At 48.3% G+C, this 21,467-nt stretch overlaps 1 protein-coding gene across 1 annotated transcript in view; it reads right to left on the reverse strand.

Annotated features, from left to right (window-relative positions):
* TCERG1L (transcription elongation regulator 1 like) overlaps positions 1-19,530 on the reverse strand; it is a 92,309-nt gene extending 72,779 nt beyond the window's left edge. The window contains exons 1-4 of the mRNA XM_087767358.1: positions 19,213-19,530; positions 17,874-18,020; positions 16,835-17,015; positions 5,621-5,809 (exon numbers count right to left, since the gene is read on the reverse strand). Of these exons, the coding sequence (XP_087623484.1) occupies positions 5,621-5,809; positions 16,835-17,015; positions 17,874-18,020; positions 19,213-19,530 (835 nt within the window). The remainder of the gene's footprint in view (positions 1-5,620; positions 5,810-16,834; positions 17,016-17,873; positions 18,021-19,212) is intronic.
* Positions 19,531-21,467: the final 1,937 nt, after the last annotated feature.

Genomic DNA, 21,467 nt, shown 5'->3' on the forward strand with positions numbered 1-21,467 from the left:
GAAGCTGCTGGATGATAATTGCAGCGTGACACATTTGAGGTTACACCCCACCGTCCTGAACACCCCTCTCTCCAAGGGCCAACGCTGGCTGACCACAGCACAGCCCGCCCTCAAAACCGACCGCTGGAGGCTCAACAGTGTTTAAAGGAAAGGGAAAGTGGTGCAAAAGAATTAATTTTATCATTGCAGGAGCCCCTAATAACAGCTTTAACCACTTTCAGAAGGGAGTCTAGTCATAACGTTCATGATATTCGTCATTAGGAGATGGCTAAATCAGCATTTTATCTGGCATTGCTCTACATACCGTATGGAAGACACCGCATAGATCTTATTTCTTAGCAGCTTAAAACTAGGAAAGCTGCTCTAGCCAAGTTCTCCGAGGGGCTGCCACCACCGCTCGGCGTTTCAGCATGCTAGAAGCAGAGCTCACCGTACGGGAATGATACCAGGCACCGTGTTAAACCCAATGAAACCTCAGTAACAGAAAACAAGCACATCCAAGACCCTGTCAACAAAGGAAAATTGAAACGTTTAGTGTTGTTTAAAAAAATATCAGGGAAAAAAGGGACTTTTGTAAACAAGAATGGCATCAACGCAGCACGCTCAGAGTTTGAGGGAAAATGCTACAATGAATTAAGACAGAATCCTACATTCTGGCAGACAGAAAACAATAATGTATCTGGCAATTGTACAAACACCCCACCACTATATTACAAAACTGCTCACCACAGGACTGGTCTTGAATGGTTTGAGATCAGCAGTTTTGAGACAGGAATAGCTGAAGAGGAGAAAATCTGGAAATCGAGTCCGAGGGGCATCAGTTTTCATCTGCAAAAATTTCAAGTATCACATTCCTCCAGAAACTAATCAAGCCACTCTTTTTTTTTTAAGCCAAATGAGAAATGGCCAACCAAACCAAACCAGTCTAGAAAAGCAGGGAGCAGAAGGAGACCACTTTCTTCCAGTTGTTGGAAACAGAAGCCCAGACTCCCGAGACCTCCCGTTACATCTGCTTGGGACACAGCTAGAGGAGCCAGCACCATCGGCTGCCATAGGTAGGCATAGACTTTTGACTTTAAATTCTATTTTAATTTTTATTTCATTTTTAATTTTTATTTCATTTTTTATTTCAACTTTTTTTCTGTAATATCCCAGAGCCTCACTGTTTCCAGGCACCATTAGCTTTCCACATGACATTTGGTCTGCATTTACCTTTATCCTTCTGTAACACCACATACAAGGATATTAAGATTTTTCAGTCTTATCAAACACCCACTCCCTATTTGTGGATGTGACCCTATGGCCATTCAAGTCTGCAGCAAAGCAGATTTCCCTGAGCTGGAGTCAGGACACCAGGCACTTGCTGGCCTTCTCACATCCCGGTCCATGAGGAACCTGACCAGCGACGTGGTTTTTGAAGGGCAGCGAGGGATAATGTGCCTTTCAGGTGGCCAAGAAAAACAGATTTGCTCTATCTAATATTACCAAATTAAAAAAAAAACCAAACAAACCCACACCCAACAACCAACTCCAATACTCACGTTCTCCATGCACTTTCACCAAAGTCAAGCTTTTTTAGAGCACCGGTAGGACTGGGGACGGAGAGACGCGACACTCTGCTCCCTCCTTTTCTGCTTACAACACCGCTCCGACTCCTCACTTCCAGAAAGCTACCTAACTCTTACACAAACTGCACGACGCGTTTACACAGCTCCGAATCAGGGTAACGGCAGAAACCATCTTTTATAGACCAGAAACGACTGTTGTCAACGGTATGAGCAGTAAGCAAACCCAAACCGAGAACGACACTGGTATTGCATTTCAACCCCCGTAGCACCAGGACAAGGGGTTTTAATATCAATTTATTCAAATGAGCCCATCATAGTGAAATTCAATTGGGTTTCTGATTCTAATGGATATTAACAGTTTAAATGTCAAGTCCAGAAGCATTAAGAGCAGAAAACTCATGTCCTATACTAGGAGGGACTGTGGCTACGGTGGGCTCTCGGGCCAAAGGAGACCTCTTACAGCTAGAGAGCAGAAACGTTCCCAGCCCGCTGACCCTAGGACAGCTGATGTTGACAACATCTGGTCCAGCCGGGGATGCTGTGCTCGGAGCTGGCATCCAGCCTCAGTACAGAGGCGCTGAGCCCTCAACCTAAAGCCAGGGGGATACACAAACACTTGAGTATGAACTTCTGGGAGTCAGAAAGTGGTCTCTCTCTGGGGTTTTGGGGGTGTTTGGTTTTTTTTGGTTTTTGGTTTTTTTTTTTTTTTTGATTGTTCACTGGTGGTCAGAGCCTTGGCTGCATTTGTTTTGCATGATGCGGTAACACGCAACCGTAGCTCCCCAGAAGATCACAGACCACTTCATATAGAGACAAATAATTTCCTCAACCTTAAATATAAGGTATGTTATGTTTCTTCTTTTCCATAAATTTACTTCATTGTTAAAAGTTTCTAAGATCAGCATGGTGCCAAACTGATACCCAACAGCAAAAATGATTACAGAAGCTTCTCCCATCGCAGAGCCAAGAGACCAGCGCATCCCACCCTCGTCTGCTTATCCCCAGGGCCAAAGACCCAGCAGGATACTTCACAGCACCCCGCACAGGGAAAGGCTGATATTCCCCAAATATCCTGTACTCTATTATAGCTCTACCTCTGATTTTCTTTTACAAAATGTAAAATAAATTGTATTAAAATGAACTTGTAAAAATTACCACCGCATTCTGCAGACTTTGAGTTCTCCTTAATCCATGGGACGTGGCAATTTGCTTCAAGGAAGCTCCAAGAAATTCCCTCTGCACGGCTGGAAAAACGCCTGGACCCTCACCCGGCCAGCTACCATACCTCCCCACACCTCCCCAACAGCCCACCTTGGTTCACTAACTTGCTATTTCTTACTAACTCACTAAGTTTACTAATTAGGCTGGCGGAAAGTAACACAGCCAAACTGCAAGGCGGCAAAACTAATCATATTAAAAGGCCTCCTTAAAAGTAAATATTCAATTACAAGATTATTGATTGAACAAACTGCTGTGATTAGAAATTAGTACTGCACAAGGTGGTATTATAACACCGATCTCCAGTATAATCAATTAACAGTGTATAACTAAGCATACGACGTTCAGTCATATAGGCACCAATATACCTGGAGATTTAAGTTGGAAATAATTTAATCTTTTGTTCCCTAACTTCATTCCTATTATGCGAACATTGCCTGCATAAACTTTAGACAAGGAGAACATGAGAAGTTCATTAATTACCATGATACTTTATAAATGCATCAAGAAAAACACAGCTGCCCCCAGGCTCCACAGATAATGCTATCTCCAGGACGTATTTCTCTTTGAAAACAGTAAGTCATCTTTAATAAACGCCAACGCACGGATGTTTTTAACCGAGAGGCCGACAGGGTTATAAAGCATGCTCCACGCTCGGGATTATCTGTACATTAGATTACACTTTCTTGATGCTTTCCCGGCCATTAACTTACACGGCAACAGAGACCTTTGCTTGCGACAGCGGAGAGCTGCCCTTGGCCAGCTGACCGTGCTTCCCACCAGCCGGCTTGAACCCAGCGGCAGCACCTCGCCCGCCGCGTTTCGGCAGCGCGGAGCAGGGGCAGCCCGGGTTTCAGGGCTGGGTTTAAAGCTTCTGCAGGTGCTTCTCCTCCCGTTTCACTCGCGCCTATCCAACGCCTGGCTCCTTCGTTAGCTCTTACAGAAACCCGCAGCCCTGCTTTTACCAGGTAGCTACGGCCGCGGCCAGCGGAGGCCAGCCCAGGACGCCAGCCCAGCGGCAGAGCGGTCCCGGCCCCGGGGCGGACCAGGGCTCCGTCCCACCGCAGCCAGCCCCGCGCCAGCTGGGGAAGCTGTTCATCGAGCTGGTGGTGACAAAGACAATCTAAACCCAGCACCCCCGAGTCCTCTCCTCCGCCAGCACAATAAAAAGGAATTTCATAAAGATGTTTTATGTAAGGCTTTGCAAAGGCACTAGCCTTCCCCCCAGAGATGGTGATTAATAGAGAAAAATGGTTAGCTGAATCTCAAGTTTATTGTACACGGACCGGGCATTTCCAAGCTTTCTTTTCTAAACAGCTACTATATATTCTGCAGGAGAAAACACCCAGAAGTGTGTGGTTTACTGTGAATGACTGATAATAGAATGATTGCTCGGGCACTCAAAGCGTGATATTCGATAGCCTATCATACACGCATTCGAGAGCAAAGCAACGATTATCGTGGCCTGACATGTTTATCGTTGCAGAGCTGCGCCAGTTATCGAAGTGGCAGCGCTTCCCGGCATTATCGTATTCGATCATGCCTAACACACTTCACGCAGAGCTCGCCTCCGCAGCTGTAAATCAAAAGTCCTGCGCCAGCTCCTTCCCAGAGCGCCCGAGCACCTCAATTCAGGGAAGAACACATCTGGCACATAATTCTGGCTTGCAGCACAGATACAGAGTGATTTTTTTTCCCCCCTTTGGATTCTCCTCTAAGATGCTCGCTTACAAACCGGTAAAAGGGTTTCTGTGGGTCAGACGATACTCCATGGGAAGCACCACACCCCGCCCTGTAGCAGCAATTAACTCCGCTTTCTGTTCCCATTTCAGCACCGTCCTTTCTCGACGAAGCCCGAAAGACTCGTACCTTTATTCCTGTGGGTCACTTTGCTCTTCAGACTCCCTAAACACAAAACCACTGCCATACGCCTGGCAGTGATTCTAATCCGGGTGATTCTAATGACTGCTCAACAGGAACGCTAATTACTGAGATACATTTCTCATGAAAAGATTTCATCTGAACACCAAAAATCATAACTGCATACCTTCTGTGAAATTCAATCTCACTGTGTCTTGCTGTGTTACACTTCAAGTACCAAAAAGATGGAAAATGCACCCTAATTTAAATTTTTAACTTGATTGGTACATAACATTTCTAAAATATAGCCTTAAGCATTCAAAGAACAGTTTCAAAAATTATCCCAAAGACTTTAACTCAGTCAGACTTCCACGGTGTGCCAGGGATGCCATAGCGCGTCCCCAGCTGCCATGTTCAGAAAGCTGTTAGGCACAGCCGTGCTAAGAAAAGAGCAGTTTTTCCAGCAAGCAACCACATCTAAACCCATCAGAAAAAAATACAAACCCATGGCTAGATTCTTTCGGCATATTTCACAATTATAAACACCCAAACAATCTACTTAAGTCTTCATCAAATATTACCATATGCCAGCAGATACCTTTCAACTGCCAACACTGCAACCTGAGGACCTGCTGCAAAGCCTCGGTGCACTACGAGCACGCTTTCTCGCAGAAGTCACCGAGACGACCGAGGATGCAGCTCGGGTCGTTTACTGCCTGCAAACGTCACAGTGTACACAAACGTTGCAAATGTAGATGGAGTTTTGAACTTACCTTTAACACACCATTTCAGAGAACACTTCGAAGCAGCACCAGAAAAAATAACTTTATTTCTGGATTACAGTAACACCACCTAGATCCCCTGAATATTTAATTTACCAAGGCATACCAACAGCAAAACTCATGCTCAGAAGCCCCTCTCTGTTGCAAAGCAAACAAAAAGCTGTGTGTTAGCGCCACCGGGAGTGACCTTACCTGGAAAAGGCGAAGCCAAGACTGGGATTTTGATAGGGGAGAAGGTCAGCACGTGGCAAGGCTGGACGCTTGGCGCCGAAGGTCCCTGGGGGGCTTCAGGCTCCACTGACACCATCGCAGTGGTGGCCGCGGCGGCCAGCGCCAGGGTCTGATTGCCGCCGACCGGTTTAAGGCTATTCTGGCAACCACCTGTGGAAGAGTGAGATGCAACAGATTTTATCTGTAACTGGAAACCAGTGGGTTTACCTAAGATTATATGTTTTCAGCATTCTGAATTTCAACACAAGATGGAACAAAAGTCTGCAACATTTCCCATCTGGCCTCTGCTGTTTGCATGTCCCCCTTAGTGAGACACTACATTTTGAATATATTACATATCTTCTAAGGACTCTCAAAGGCCCTTTCCTAATTATTATTCTTAAAGTCCTAGCTTGCGGTTGGTGCATTTTTAGATATTAAAAACCCCATATATGTGAACATACCATTATAACCTAGAGGGACAAGACAGTAGTGAGTCATATATAAACCATTAAGTTTAAATGAAAAAACCTCACTAAAAAAGTCAAATATTTGAACACATTGGTCGGCATTTTCTTCAGCTCCTACAGCTTCATAACGATGCATGACCACCCTTATTCTGACTTTTCCTAAATAGAAGCTGTCCGATTTCATATCTGAATGTGTTTGTTATTGGTCTATTGACTGTCCAATGTTAGTTGTCTGCCCGTCTGTTCTCCTGTAGTACGCATGCCGATACCTGAGGTTTACAAGTTTTCCACACTAGTATCCTTCATCCTGAAAACACACCGCACGGGAAACTTCCAATGGTTTCACACGGGAGCTCAGAAGCAGCCCACCAAATCTAGGCTCAAACGCACTTTAGACGATGCAACATTTACCTTGAAGTCTAATAAGCTCGGGGGGAAGACCTTCAGAGCTCAATCTTGGCTAAATATGTTAAATAAACAAGAAAATGAGTAGTAAAAATCTTAAGGAGAAAACCTAATTTGACAAACACCAGCTGTTACTCTCTCTACACTAAGCTATGTATTCAAAAATTAAGCAATCATTAGCTTATTATGTCATTTAGCAAATGTTCTCAGTTCATGCGGAAATCCTTCAGGCAGCAAGAGCCAACTGTATCTCTGCAAAAAAAAAAAAAAAAAATCACTATTGGATCAGACTCCTCACTTCAGTCGTTCCAGGAGTTTGTAGGATTTCTTTTTCTACGCGCACCTCCGCAAGGAAAGCGGGGAATCGGCCATGACCACGGGCAGCGCGACCACCGCAGCCCCTCTGCCCCACCGCCGCTCTGGGTAAGCCAAGGGCAGCCCAGCGAGCCCGGTTAAGATGGCATTCCCGGGCGGGTGACCGTCCCCTGCACGGCTACGTAGCCCAGGCGCCTCATCCAGGCTTTTCCACCCTGCTCTGGCTTCAGACACCTAAAAAGTTTTGACTTTCAGACGCCAAATGCCGTTTTGCTCACAGCTGGCGCTGGGGAAAGAGTGGGTCAGTGGTTTCTGGAAAGGAACCTGCTTTGGTTGCAGCTAATTGGGGCTCCTGAGGCTATCTGTTATACTAACTTCTGGCAGCTTTGCTCCTAACTCTTTATAAACAATTATTTGCCAACAAAATAAGCTCTGCATTAGCAAAACAGAAGTCAAATATTTTCAGTAAGCATCACAAAAAACCCTTCTATTATTTCTACTGTATTTGTCAATGCCAAGAATTCACTTGCAACACCTGCATATGCACTAATTAACAGGCACACAGGCAAAAAAAAAAATCACAAATAGTAAAGTTTTGATCATTCAACCACAGATAGATGAAAAACAGATTATTCTGCCAGAGTCACAATGGAAATTTAAAAAAAAAAATCAGTAGTCAACTAATCCAACTGATTAATATAAGTTTATTGTTTATTCACCTGAGGACTAGAACACAGCAACAGGTTAAACACCTGGCCTCCAAGAGCCTGCACTCATTCCTAATTCCAGCTGTCGGTAGTTGGGAAAAATCCACAAAACATCTTCTGTAACTCTTACGAAAACTAACGTTGTCTAGAAAAATTACTTTTCTACTGGTTTCTTACAGGGCACAGGAGCAGAAAGGTTGTTCGCTTCTCATTTAATTCTTTTATTTTGGAGAAGAAGATGCAGTTTCCCCAAAAAGCCCAGGAAAGCAGCAACATAACGTAAGCCTTCGCTGCCTGGATAGCCAGTCTTCCGCCAGCATAGATGAGTAACGCTCTTGAAGCAGGGTTTCCTTATTAAATTTTCATCAATTCCCTTATTAAAGTTTCATCAGTCAGCTGAAAGAGAAGTTTTGGTGCTTTCCCCGCCTTTGATGAAGTTCTCTCTCCCTCTGTCCTGCTAAATAATTCCGCGAAGAAAGGACTACCCCTATAATTGTTAATACTTGAGAGGAGAGCACAGACAGGGCGTCTGGGGGGCATCGAGCCCACTCTCTTGCTTTGCACTCAACTGAACAATCATCTCGGCAATCTACCAAACTCTAACGTAACATATGGTTTGCCAAAGCAACTGGAAGCTGGCCCAGGACCTGACTTGTTGAGAGCTAGGGACTTTCATCTGCACTCAGTGTAGCTGCAGAGAAGTTCTTCTCAGAGACAAACCAGAATTTGCTGTATTTCCAAAAACCTCTTGAAAGGGTTTTTAAGAATCATCATTATTCACCCTAAATTTACATGAATTGCAAGAGTCAAATGCCTTGAAAATACTATCATCGATATACCCTTGAGGGAAAAAAACTGCAAATCTTTTCCTAGCAACGGTGGTTCCCCCAAATCCGTTTTTGCCAAGTCACGCTACATCCTGGGTAGTAAGGCAATACTTGTCTGCTGAGATCCAAACCCCGTTGCAACGTCCTTCCCCAGCCCTCCAGCTCGGCCCTTCTCAAGCAAACAGGTTAGGGGGAGACACCTGAGATGGGCGGCACATTTTGATGTGAAGCAACTGAAGAGCAGAGAGCAGTTGAAGCAGCAATGAAGAGATTATTCAGAGATAATTAACCGATGGTGGTGACATGCGGTGAAGGCACTGGAACCAGGCGGCAAAGCCATCACAACAGACGACACGTGATCGCCAAATATCTACCCGCTAATGTCCGTGTGGAGAAGGGTCTACAGATACAGGTGCAGAAGAGGAGCTCTTTCTGTTGCGCCTTCTCTTCTAGCACAGCATCACCTACCTGAGTTTGTGACTGGTACCCAGTTTCCTGATCTAGAAGAGCCATTTTCATTTCATTTCAGACCTGTTCCTGCCGGCTACACCACTGAACTGCCAGGTGCCACTCCTGGCGTGGGACAAACCAGCCTGGGCCACGCTGCCATCGCTGGCCAGCACACGGCTCGACACCACAGCACGGCCTCCACTGCCCAAAGCCAGCGTTTCCCTCCCAGGCTTTTCAGGACTCCGAGAGCAGGCTGTGAGCCTCCCCACACAGGTACGCAAAGCCAACAGACAGACAGACGTGGTGGTCCCGTTGCACACGCTAAATTACACAGCACGACGCGCTGCCCTCAAGTAGCCTCCATCGCCTGCCCAGGAGGAAGGAGACCCTCAGCGCTATAAAGGCCGACGCCATGGGGACCCACCAGCCGCATCGTGTCTGGCACGGAGCGTGCCCAACGTCCTGGCCAAGACGCACCAAACTCCTCCACTCCCCTGCTCTGCACCAGTGCCCGCCCTGCACTCCCAACCAGAGCCCACCAAAGCTGCCTTTTGGCTACCGACATTGGCTAACACATTAAAAATTGAAACCATGAGATTTTCCTCCTTGAAGAAAAAACACCCAGAACAACAGAAATTACTTTATTTAACAAGACAAAAGTAAGCACTAACAGTTGTGCAACATGAAGATCCACTCTTACCCAAAAAGGGTGATTCAAGACCTTCCCTTTCAGATAAAGAAGTTACTGGTATTGTGAAAACTTACTGTACAGACAATGTAACAGGTTTTAAATTGCACTTGATTATTATAGTCTTTCAGTTTTTGTCTTCGGTTTTGCCTACAGGAAAACACCTTTACCAAAGGGTTATGAATATCGTTCCCAAAAGACCCACATTAAAAAAATAAGAGAGGAAAAAATTTAAAGCAGGTTAAAGACCTTTTGAACTTTTCGTCTTGGAGAAGAAAGTATTAATACACAGGAGTATAATGTTCCTTGTAACTTTTTTTAATGATCCAATGAATCGCTGGGTTTTGCTTATCCTTTCAGCCCATGAGCTACTGCAAGTGCCCAAAGGCCCTGTAAGAGCTCTTCTGCATGAGGAGGCCCTCCGTCGGGTGAGGACCGAAGGACCCCAACACAGACACCGACCCGGCTGCCGCCTCTTTTTTGCCCGCAATAGCCCAAAGACACAATTATAACACAAATGGATTTCCACTGCAGCGTGCTGACCTGCCTCTAGCCAGGTAAGCGCACACCAAGCATGTGGAACCACACAGCACTTGGTTTCTGTCAAAGCTTTCCGACCACCAAACCTCCTGTTTCCATGCTCCTTCCCATGCTAGCTGTGGTAGTTTAGCACGGGAAAAGGACGCCAGGACTCAACGCTACCAGGAAAAATCAGACCAAGTATTGAGCAGCTTCCTTAAGGGATCTGAAATGTTTTCCATGTATATTTAAAATAAAAAAAAAATATTTTGAAGGGTTTCAATTTAAACGTGGAAGTCATATAAAATTAAACACCAATTCAATAGAAGTTAAATACTTTGACCCCAGAGTTAATAGAAGTTAGTAATGCTGAGGTCCTAAACCTCACCCGCAGAAGGATGTACACCATTCTCCCTTCTTTTTAAAGCAATACGCAAGCTCCTTATTTTTATTTCTAAGCCAACTGACCCCTAACACCCTGACTGCCTGTATCCCTGTTCCCTTTGGGTTTCCCTGCCGCCTGCCCTGGCCTCGGCAAGGGAAACCCCTGCAACCGGCCACCCTGGGCCCGGGAACAGCAGGACACAGAGAGAAAAACATTTTCTCAAAAGTATTTCAGCCATCAGTTACAAACTGGTATTTCTGAAAACCCTACCTCTTGGGCCATTTGAAGAGCTGATAAAAATTATCACTTGTAAAAAATGATAGCTAGGATTAAAAGGCTACTGATTATAAAAATGTTAAGTTTGAAGACATGAATTTTTTAATAATATAAATATTTATACTACATATAAATACACATATACTGGCTTCAGTACATTCATGGGGATGGTGGTTTGGTTTGGATTTTCCTCTCTGGGGGCTGAGAAGAGGGGGCTGCTGCCGGCTCCCTCCGAGCAGACGAGTGGGGTACACGCTCCTTGAACTTACAGCTTGAATTCTCAACTTTGTCAATAAATTGTCACTCACGCTGTTAGAAGATCAGATGTGAGATGCCAAGTGAAAAGAGGTTTTAAAAAAAAAAAAAATATAACCTCAAAACACAAAAAAGGAGGAGGTCCAATTTTAGCGAGTCAGAGGTAAACTTCATACCTGTAGCCATTTTGTGAATATTTGGATTTATTTAATTTTTTTTTTAGATAATTCCCCATAAGTGGATAGCAACTGGGAAGATAAGTTACTTTTATTGTTGTTTTATTCCTCAATAGGATTGAAGGCTGTTTACTACAAGCCCTTCGGATCAAGCACCAGCTATTCTCCTTGCTCCTCTGCTCTCTACCATTTAAAAGATATTTCCTGGTACTACAAAGTCAACGGGACCAATACGCTTCAGCAGACAGAGTCATTCCAGTTGGGCACTTTCCATAAAATAAAAGTATTTCTAAAAGTCAGAGGAAATGGGAAGCGTTATTTAAACTGAGCCCACCCCTACACAACACCACACTGTTTGAGTATCTAATGCACGGTATCAGCGATGATTTTAATGGGAGCTTCCCATGCCTCTTGCAAGGAACTTTGCCTTTTTATCAAGCACAAATACTTGGAAGACCTATAGCACATAAATTTATAACACCGGTATTGATGCTCGCAGAAGGCAGATGACTGAGAACCTGCTGGCCCTGCTCCCTAAATCGCACGTGGTCCGAAATGTCCGCTGCTGAGCAACTGAAGCAGCATTTATCAATCAATACAGTGAAGCAATGGATTGACTTAAACAGCATATTTATCCCAATGCAAAGGAAAACATATTGATATCCCTATCTTCTGTAGCCCAAAGGGAGGGGAAAAAGCTTACTGTCTTTTCCATTTGTAAACTCCAGCTATTGCACGAGTCTGCCAGTAACAGCACCACTAACAGCTCCTTTTTTTTGCTCATATGCAATAAATAAAAATACCTGGCTCCTCACAAACAAGAACAGCCTCTGCAAGCCACTGAAAGATCCGCATTTCTTTATAATGAGGTCTTGGGGCTAGGTAGGACAATATTATGGAAGGGTCAGAACGACAAGCCTTTCCCATAAACACATGTAGTTTCATTCCTATAATTTAAGTGAAAAAAAAAATCTTCACTGTGCTGAAGTTTGCACTTGATTTGCATAGGTAATAGAAAAGCACGCAAAAAGCACACACTTAATAAGCAAAACAAAACCTTTGTAAAGGCTGGATTAAAGTCAAGCATTCCCAGAGACTTAATGAAGTATTCATCTCTGCAGTGCCTGAATGCTCCACAAATAAAGAGGGTTTTCATGGCATTTCAGGGATATTCAGGTTCCTGCAGTGCTATTCTTGTTTTACAAACAGGGAGCACTAGCGCACGCATGTTAAACATAAGAGAATCCAATTTGAGAGGCCCAAAACCTGACTACTTATATATACATGTGCTTCAAATATAAAGCTTGTGTTTAGTAAATACAGGAGGTCGGAGGTCCTTTGTGATGTATTTCAAAACTGTTAAAAAACATAAGAAAATGGAATCCAAATTTAACACAACCCAAGCACATTTCTTCATAGATTTGTAACATCTGAAATTTAAATTGAAATTACCTAGAAAACCATATCTGTACATATATGTGTATATGCATAGAAATTCTAATGCTGATACTTGCTATGAAAAATACTGGCTCAGTTCTGTAAAAGTTAGCGGGATGAAAAGAAAGAAAAAGGACACTAACAGGAAGGATCAAAATTTTAATCTACACGGGATCAGCAATGCTAAAGCCATGGGGTGAAAGAACATACATGAACTCTCCATTCGGGCACCGATGGATGAAAGAACAAGACTGCTATTGAGCAAAGGGACACCGTGGAAATGTAGAGGCAGCAATGAAGCTTTGACTTAGCAAAAAGTATTTTCTATTGAAAAGATCATTCCACCAAAAAAAAAAGAAAGAAAAGAAAATATCTGGTTTAAGACAACTATTTTCCTTCAAGGAGACCAACACTGAAAAACACTGAAAGTCTTCATTCCAGGTTAGAGTGCCTCTACTACAAATGAAAAACATACTCTGAGCATTTTGTTAAGGATGAAAACCATTAAAAGCCTTTCACCTCTTCAGCATCTCCTCCCAGCACTCGTGGCTCTGGCAAGGGTCCCCGAAGGAGACCTCCGAGAACGCAATGTGTCCGCCAGAATGCATTCTTCTGCATCCACCTTCACAGCCATTACTGAAGACACCCGTAGTATCAGGGCCAGTACCACACTCAAGATGAGTAAGAAAATGCAATTTATATTGAAATGTGCATTTAAAAAAAAAATCCATTTGAGGACTGTCAAGTGTTTTAAAATGGAAACAGATGTTCAAACGCCAGATTTTCCTTTGCTCTGAGTAGAAGTGCAGAAGGCAGCATCCAGGCTCCATTCACCCAACAACCTAGCCGAAGCTCCTGTACCTACAGACACTCCATTTTCAAGGTTATGCAAGCCTCCAAATTCCTGCTGAGCAACTGCCCACAGCCTCAACCCCGAGAAACTCTTGAGGGCATTTATTCAGTTGCCGTTGGCAAGCTTTACCGAAGCAACCTTCATTTCTAGGCGCTTGCAGCAGTGGTTGGGGCCAGGACTTGGTTCAGGCGTGGATGGGAAGTCCTTATCGCAGGCTGAGGGTCTCCCTGCAGAATTCCCAAGTCTGTATGTAGATGATCTGCTCAAGGCACGATACCCTGAAATGAGCTGCAGAACATGACGGTCTTCAGTAAGGAGCCCAGTTAACGACCATTATATTACTGGGTCTAAACCCCACACACTGTTGGGTTTAGCATCGCACTGGCGTCTCCTGGAGAGCCAGCAAGCTTTCAGTCCCTGCAAACGCCGGAGCCTGTGCAATACGGGACCGCGCACGCAATTACAGGAGACATCGACTCGCTAACCTTGCATTTCATACTCACCCTTCAGCAAGCAGAAGGCAAAGAGGGATTTCAAGGGCTATAAGCCGAAAGCCAGCATCTCAGCTTAACGAAATCACTGCATTTCTCATCACCTCAGTCGGGATGCTTCCTGCGCTCCCCCCGCTGCCCAGCCATGGCCACGGGCTCTGCTCGGCGCTCTCCCACCGGCGGCCCGTGAAGCACTTCTGGGGAACTTCGCTTCTTGAAGAGATGACAACATGCCTCCATCTTCATCTCCTGATCCCTCCCTCACAGGAGGCTGGATGAAGGGCTTGATCTCCAAGGTCTCCTGGGAAAACCTTCTTGAACACGCCAATACGAACACACCCTTTGTAACGAACCACTGTTGGCGATGCTCGAGAGCCAGGAATGCCAGACTGCAAGAACGTACCTTGAAACATTTAAAACCTCTTTAATAGCATGGATAACAGTAAAAGCACTGAACATCACGTGCCGAAGGGCTACAGCTTTCACCTAACGGGTACCACCACGGGGTCCTGCCGGTGCTCCTTCACCCCACTGCAGCGGCCACCGGCTGCAGGGGGATGTGCAGAACGCAGAGATGCCCCACGGGCACACCTGGCTCGGGACCAAACCCGCCACGACTTCATCCACACGGCAGGGAGCACAACGCAGGAGGCAAAAATACTAATCCTTTCTCTGCAAAAATATCTAGATGGTACCTGCCTCACAAAAAATGCAGTATCCAGCAGACATAAAACAAGCTATCATTCCTAGGTGGGAAAGTAAAACATCACGATTTTCTTTAGATATACAAAATGGTCAGTACATAAATTCATGTTTCACAATATGCGTGAGAATAATAGCGGCTTCCTTTTCTTACAGAAAACAACACCTTCTAGTAGCTGGAGCTCGCAGCTGTTAAATTATGTGCATTACCATTCGCCAAACTCCAATACCTCATTCCTTTATCTTTGTGACATTGCTGATACATTGAGAAAACAATTATATCATTACCGATAACTGTGGAAGGCAAACCTGCCATAAGACAGGCTTTCAAAATGAATACAGCTGCATAGCCTGCAAAAAGCTTATTAGCTTCTCAGTTTACACCACTTAACTAAGCAATTTGCTCTCAGTATTTTTATTACTCTTCATATTAAGTGTAAAGATTACATAGGAAATACTTCAAGTACTACCATAACACTTCCTAGCAGCAGCTTCTGATTACGGCTGTAGGGCACGGACAGTGCCATCCTGCAGCGATGCCATCGCCACGCACGCTTCTCTGCACAACCTCTGGAGTTCACACATGGCTGGGGATGTTGTTGGACTAGCACTGACTGCATCAATCAGAAATCAGATTTTAAAGAGGGATGGGAAGACTTAGAAAGATGCTTGGGGGTCTTGGTGCTCCTCCCTGCACCTCTCCCACCCGAACGGGAGCTCAGGAGGTTTCTGAAGAGGCGGCAGCCAACGCTCAGCACGCTGCCAGAGGAAGAGCTGGATCCACCTGAAGATCTCCTGGGCAAACGGGCTTGAGTGGGCATATGTTGTCCAGGGGGAGGAAAATCTTCTGTCGCCTGTGCTACTCACAGACCATACGGCATCAGGCTGGGAATGCTCCTGTTCTGCCAGGCACGCACCCCTAGCCCGCTGCCAGGTATGCTCCTTCGTTATGTCTGAAATGTTGTATGTGACAAAATATGTTTGTATAAAATATAGAAATATTTTAAAGATGCAGAAACAAATGAAGGGCCGCCGCTGCCCTGCACAGAACACCTCCCTCACCATCACGCCTGCCCTGAAAAACCCGCTTCGAACAGTGCCTCCGGTCTGGGAGCACAGCTCGACTGCTCCCCACGGCATCCCGGCAGGAGCGCGGCGATATACCGGGGCTCCGCCCGCGGCGGTCGCACTTCCCAGCGCTGCCGAGCCGCGCTCCAGTTGAGCATCGCGCATCTCTGGCAGGAGGAGAAGGCAGCTTACTGCAACGGATTGCTAAAACATCAAAACACGGAGCCGATTTGAGTGGTTCAACATGTTTCAATACAGAACAATATTCACTGCTAATTAATCAGTCTGGCAAATGAACCCAAACAGTAAGGATCCCTTCCAGCACGCTCTTGCTGAAGCTCTGTGTTACTGGCAAAACAGAAGAAAGCTTCCTGCGTGCTGTATAGCTGCACAAGAAGTAGTCCTCTGTAGGGCAAAGACCAAGGTAAGAGGGGCTCTGCTGTTAACCGAACAGACATTACCTTCGATCTAAGAAAGAAAGAAACAACTGACAGCAAGCCATGAAGAATATCCTAATTCTGAATTTAAGAATATATGTTAGGGGTTTAATCATCAGTAGCAATTTACTTCTTAACCTTTTCTATGAAACAACCGCTATTTTAAGTTACTACTGTAGCACCAAAATAGAGAGATTCAGCTTTCCTGCAATGTATTTTCTGTTCTTTTCCAAGTATAAAGCTCAGCTCTCCTGTTCACAGCTGTGACACACCTGAGTTATGCAAATTAATGGAATTTACTTCACAACTATCACTGTGCGTAACCGAGCCTGAACGAGATGATGGATCAATTGCTCTTCTCTACAGATAGCTGTCCACACAGACCACGCCAAATTCTTAAAGTTAGCAGCCAGTAGGAGAATTATACATGAACTGGGCTGGCAATTCCTTTGAAAATAAACCACGTATGTTGGGAGCGGCTGGCCCCTTCTTTCCAGAAGTCGACAACCAGTTATGCAATAATCTGTTACCATCTTCTATAATTACACACGGTCTTCTCTTTCTTTAAAAGTAATTTAGAGGATGAAAGACACTTTGCCATCAAGGTTCAGATCAAGCAAGAGATTTGCAGCTGAAGAGAATGAAACCCTTACTTTAGAGAATGGCTTATGCATCTCTGGGAAGTGCATTTAAAAAAAGAAAAGTTAAGTGCTTAATTATTTATGTCCTACTGACCTGGTATCAGCTGAGGGGCCAACACCACTGTGGGAAGAGGCCTGGAGGCGGCAGCTGGCCTGGCTATAGCCATAGCTACTTGATTGGTCATTAACAGAGGTTTCTCATTTCCCTGGAAGAGTCTTGACTCCTCAGGATGCATCCATGCTGAATCCAGAGCAAACGCATTATTCAAGTATATCTGTCCGACATAAATAAAACAAAGAATGTCAAGGTTTGAGACGCAAAACTCAGCAATAAAAGCGAGAATAAAGTATCTTTAACTCAATATTGCAATACAGATAGTATCTCAGGTCAGGGACAACCTTGCAAAAATAGATTGATTTCTGCTCCATAAACATTGCAGGCCGAGTTTCGCTGACCATCCAAAACTTAACTGGCCTTTAACACGACTAATCAGCTGATGCAGCACCACAAAAAGAAAAGAATAGCGGAAGGCAACTGTGCCCCAGACACAGTTAATCTGCAGCAAGCCCATCTGCAACGCAGAGGCTTCAGCCGCCTTCTACGTAGGAGAGATGGGGGCGAGGGAGGGGAACAGGATCAAGTCACAACAATGATGATAAAGTCACAAGTACAGGTGCAGGGAACCGGGGGCGGGACGAGGGCGCAGGACCGCGAGCGACACCGCGGCGCTGGGACGTAGCGGCGCTCGCGGTGACGCCACCGCTGTACCGCGGCAGCCCTTTGGGGGAGAAACAGTGGAAGCACCAAGAAGAAAGGGAAAATGGAAAACTCTCATAATCACATCCTATAGTGAAACTAGAACATTCTCCTGTTCAACACTCAATGGAATAAAGACCAATATTAAAGATATTTTAGTCTTCTATAACTTCAGAAAAGTGAAGACGTACAACCGCTGACGTAGCCTCCTCCACTACCCATCCCTTACAACTTCCCTCCCCCGCGGGGCGTTGCCTGACACACTGCTGACCTTCCGCACGCCTTCGCAACTCACAAAACCCGTAACGTTGTTCAGCTCATATACTTTATATATTTTACCCTTAAAAATACTTCAACATACCAAGCTCAGACTTACTTTGCAGTTCGGTAGCCTTTTATCAATCCAGTTTTTCCCAGCATGAGGCGGAACCGTAGATGCGTACACAGGTGGAAAAACAGGAACAAATTCCACGCTCGAAGAAGGTGAAAATCCTATGACTGGAGAATGAGCTCCAAAGATCCACTTGGGGGGGGGAAACAGGAAGAAAAGTTAACAAAAGGGATTTTACCCTGAGCAAACTGATGCTTTTCCTGATTTCCTAATTATATAAAAGATGAGTACAGAAAATTTCTCTTCGGTCCACCAGCCATGTGTGGTTGTTCAGGCATTACATGGCGAGTGACACATGGCACTGGCATTATAAACTGCTTTAGAAAGCCATAAATCAGTAGCCTGGCAGTAAAGCAGTACCTGGCTAACAGCTGCCACTCGCCAGGGAAGCTTGGTTTTCCTCTGCTTAAACAGCAGCTCACACACAAAACAAAAACATTGCTAGAAAGTGTTTTTAAAATTCGTCTCGAGGCGAACGAGAACCAAAGGAAATGTCGGAAACGCATTTTCTCTTAACTTAAATTCGTTTGGCAAATGGGTTGCCACAGTAAAACCACCTCTGCAGTTTATTTAAGTGGTCTGACGCTGGGGAATAATTGATGTTACTGTTTCATTAGACCCAGCGCTACCTATTTTCTCCCTCCCACTCACTCCGCTCCCAAACCACAAGAGACGCTCGTGCTCGAAAAGGCTGGAAACCTTCACGTGAAATCCAGCGGATACTACAGCGCTCGCATCTCTGCTTCGTTTTCACTTCTTCCTTGTAAAAAATACAAGGAGAAGACAAAACTACGAGCACAGCTTCCGACATCTCCTCTGTGACAGGACAAACGCTCCGGCCGAAACGCGTTACGGTTTCAAGCAAGCCTTTCGACAGCGATAAAGAATTGAAATACCGAGCAGGGAAAGCACCGAGCGGACAGATTGGTTGAACCGACATGACTCAAACTTTACTCGTTATCAATATTCAAGAAACCACCAGCCCTGACACCACAGAGGGCTGTGCGAGCACTGCTGGCGCGCTCCTTCCCTCCCGGTCCCTGCCTGCAGAAACCGCATCCCGCAGCCGCCGTCTGCCGGCTGCCGGCGACGAGCGGGGCCGGGGAGCGCGGCAGAGCCCCTCCGGCCCTCGTCCTCCCCGGCGGCAGCCCCGCCGCACGCCGCTCCCGGCGGCGCCCGCCCCTCCGCTGCCCCCTCCGCCGGCGGGCGGCGGCCCCAGGCTCCGTCCCCGGGGCTGGCGACGGGCTCCGGACAGCGGCGGCGGGAAACTTCTGCCCCCCGCCGCCCCCCGCCCCCGCCCCGGCCGGGCCGGAGCCGCCCTCACCTGCCCGCGGAGCAGCGCGGCGGCGTGCTGGTCGGCGGCGGCGAGCAGCGGCAGGAGCGGCTCGCAGGGGACGCGCCAGCCCGGGGCGGCCCGCAGCAGGGCGGCGGCGGGGGGCGCGGGCGGCGGCGGCGGCGCCGGCAGCAGCAGCGGCGGCGGCGGCGGCGGCGGCGGCGGGGGAGCCCCGGCGGCGGCTCCGCCGACCCTGAGGAGCCCCGCGGCCGCCGGGACCACCCAGGCCCAGGGGGGCGCCGGGGGCTCGGCGGCGGGGGGAGCCCAGAGCAGGGGCGGCGGCCGCTTGGCTGCGGGAGGCGGCAGCATCCTGCATGGCCCGGGGCGCGGCGGAGCCCGGCCGGCCGCCCCGCACTCCTCTCCGCTCCGCTCCGCTCCGCACCGGCGCCGCCGCCGAGTGAAACTCCAGTTCGCGGCGGGGCGCCGCCGGCAGGCTCCGCCCGGCCGGGGGCGGGGGCAGCAGGGACGGGGCGGGGGCCGCGCCGGGGCCGCCCCGGGGGGCAGGCGGTAAGCGGGGCCGCGCAGCCGCCGGGGCAGCGCCCGCCGGGGAGGGGGCGGTTGCCGTGGCCCTCGGGGGGAAGGGGCTTGTCAGCATCGCAGGGCGCCGGGGTTGTTCGCCGGCGTCGCAGGGCTTCCTCTGAGGCGGGGAAGCGTCTCCCCGCCTTTGGGTGAATGGCGGCTGCCCGCCGGGTCCCGGGGCTGGGGAGAGGCGCCGGAGGACCGGGCGTCGAGGGGCGAGGCGGGCGGCGAGGCGGAGCGACCCCGGGGCTGGGCACGGTGGCTCGGCCGGCCTCCCGCTGTCCCCGGCCTTCCGCCGTCCCCGGCATCCCACCTTCCCCAACCTCCGGCCTTCCCCGGCATCCCACCTTCCCCGGCATCCCGCCTTCCCCAACCTCCCACCTTCCCCGGCATCCCACCTTCCCCAACCTCCGGCCTTCCCCGGCATCCCACCTTCCCCGGCATCCCACCTTCCCCAACCTCCGGCCTTCCCCGGCATCCCACCTTCCCCGGCATCCCGCCTTCCCCAACCTCCCACCTTCCCCGGCATCCCACCTTCCCCAACCTCCGGCCTTCCCCGGCATCCCACCTTCCCCGGCATCCCACCTTCCCCAACCTCCGGCCTTCCCCGGCATCCCACCTTCCCCAACCTCCCACCTTCCCCAACCTCCCACCTTCCCCGGCATCCCGCCTTCCCCAGCCTCCCAGCTTCCCCAGGCCACGTGTTGGCACGGGAGAGAGAAGCCTTCTCTGGGGAATCCCGCAGCAGCCGGCCCAAATGTCCCACGGACGCCCATCTCCAGTGAGGCCCTTCTTCTGTCTTCAACAGAAATAAAACCCTGGTAACGCACAGTTGCTCGCACACCGAGGGAAACGAGCCCGCTACCGCTGCTGCTGCTGCTGCCCGAGAAAGGCGCTGTGGGAAGCGGGTGCCCAGCGCGGCGCTGACCTCTGTGGGCGCTGCCGCTGAGGAGGCGGGGAAGGGTCCCACTGCCCCGACACCCCCACGGCCGCCGCACACCGGCCAGGCGCGCCCTGAGCTCCTGCCTGGCCACGGGAGAAGCCATTGGTAGCTCCTCAATTAAACACGAAGCCTTTGACACTTGGTTGCAGGTGACCGCTAGCAGTTAGGAGTGCGTCATCGTGCTGCCTGTCACGATTTGAGGAAAAGCAGGCACCGACCTCTGCAAACGCCTGAGAGTAGCTCCCTTCTCTGGCCCAGTTCAGGCAGTCCCCGGGGTGAGCAACCCGTTTGCTCGCAAGGTGGGCTTGTTTCTCCTGCCTTCTCCTCCCCGCTTTCCACGGCTGCGAGGAGAGCAGAGCTGAGCAAGCCTCTGCTACCTGCTGACGGCATCACAGCTTCCAGCCTCTCCAGCAAAAAATTAAAGGCATGAATAACAGTAAAATGGGCTGAGCCTGAGTTCACGGAACATCTGAACGCTTCAGCTTTACGGTTTGAAATCATTGCGTATGTTTCCTGCCAAGCCACCGGCGCTGCTCCGGCTCGCCACCGGCGCAGCACGGCGAGGGCTGCAGCGGTCCTGGGTTTGTGAATCGCCGCAGCCCCAGAGCGCAGCGGCAAACGGGCTGCAGCGGGGTCGCGCAGCTGTACGCAGGCAGAGCAGGGCCGCCCGAAAACTGCGCGGAGGAAAGGCAACGGTCTCGGAAAGTGGTCTTTTCTCCTCAGCCTCTCTAATTTTATTTGGTCTGCAAGGGAATTGGATCTCCCGTGGCAGTGAATAACCTTG

The sequence above is a fragment of the Nipponia nippon genome, unplaced genomic scaffold (genome assembly GCF_047370975.1).
Source record: "Nipponia nippon isolate SJK-2023a ecotype South Korea unplaced genomic scaffold, ASM4737097v1 scaffold_3, whole genome shotgun sequence".
In the NCBI taxonomy this organism is placed as follows: domain Eukaryota; kingdom Metazoa; phylum Chordata; class Aves; order Pelecaniformes; family Threskiornithidae; genus Nipponia; species Nipponia nippon.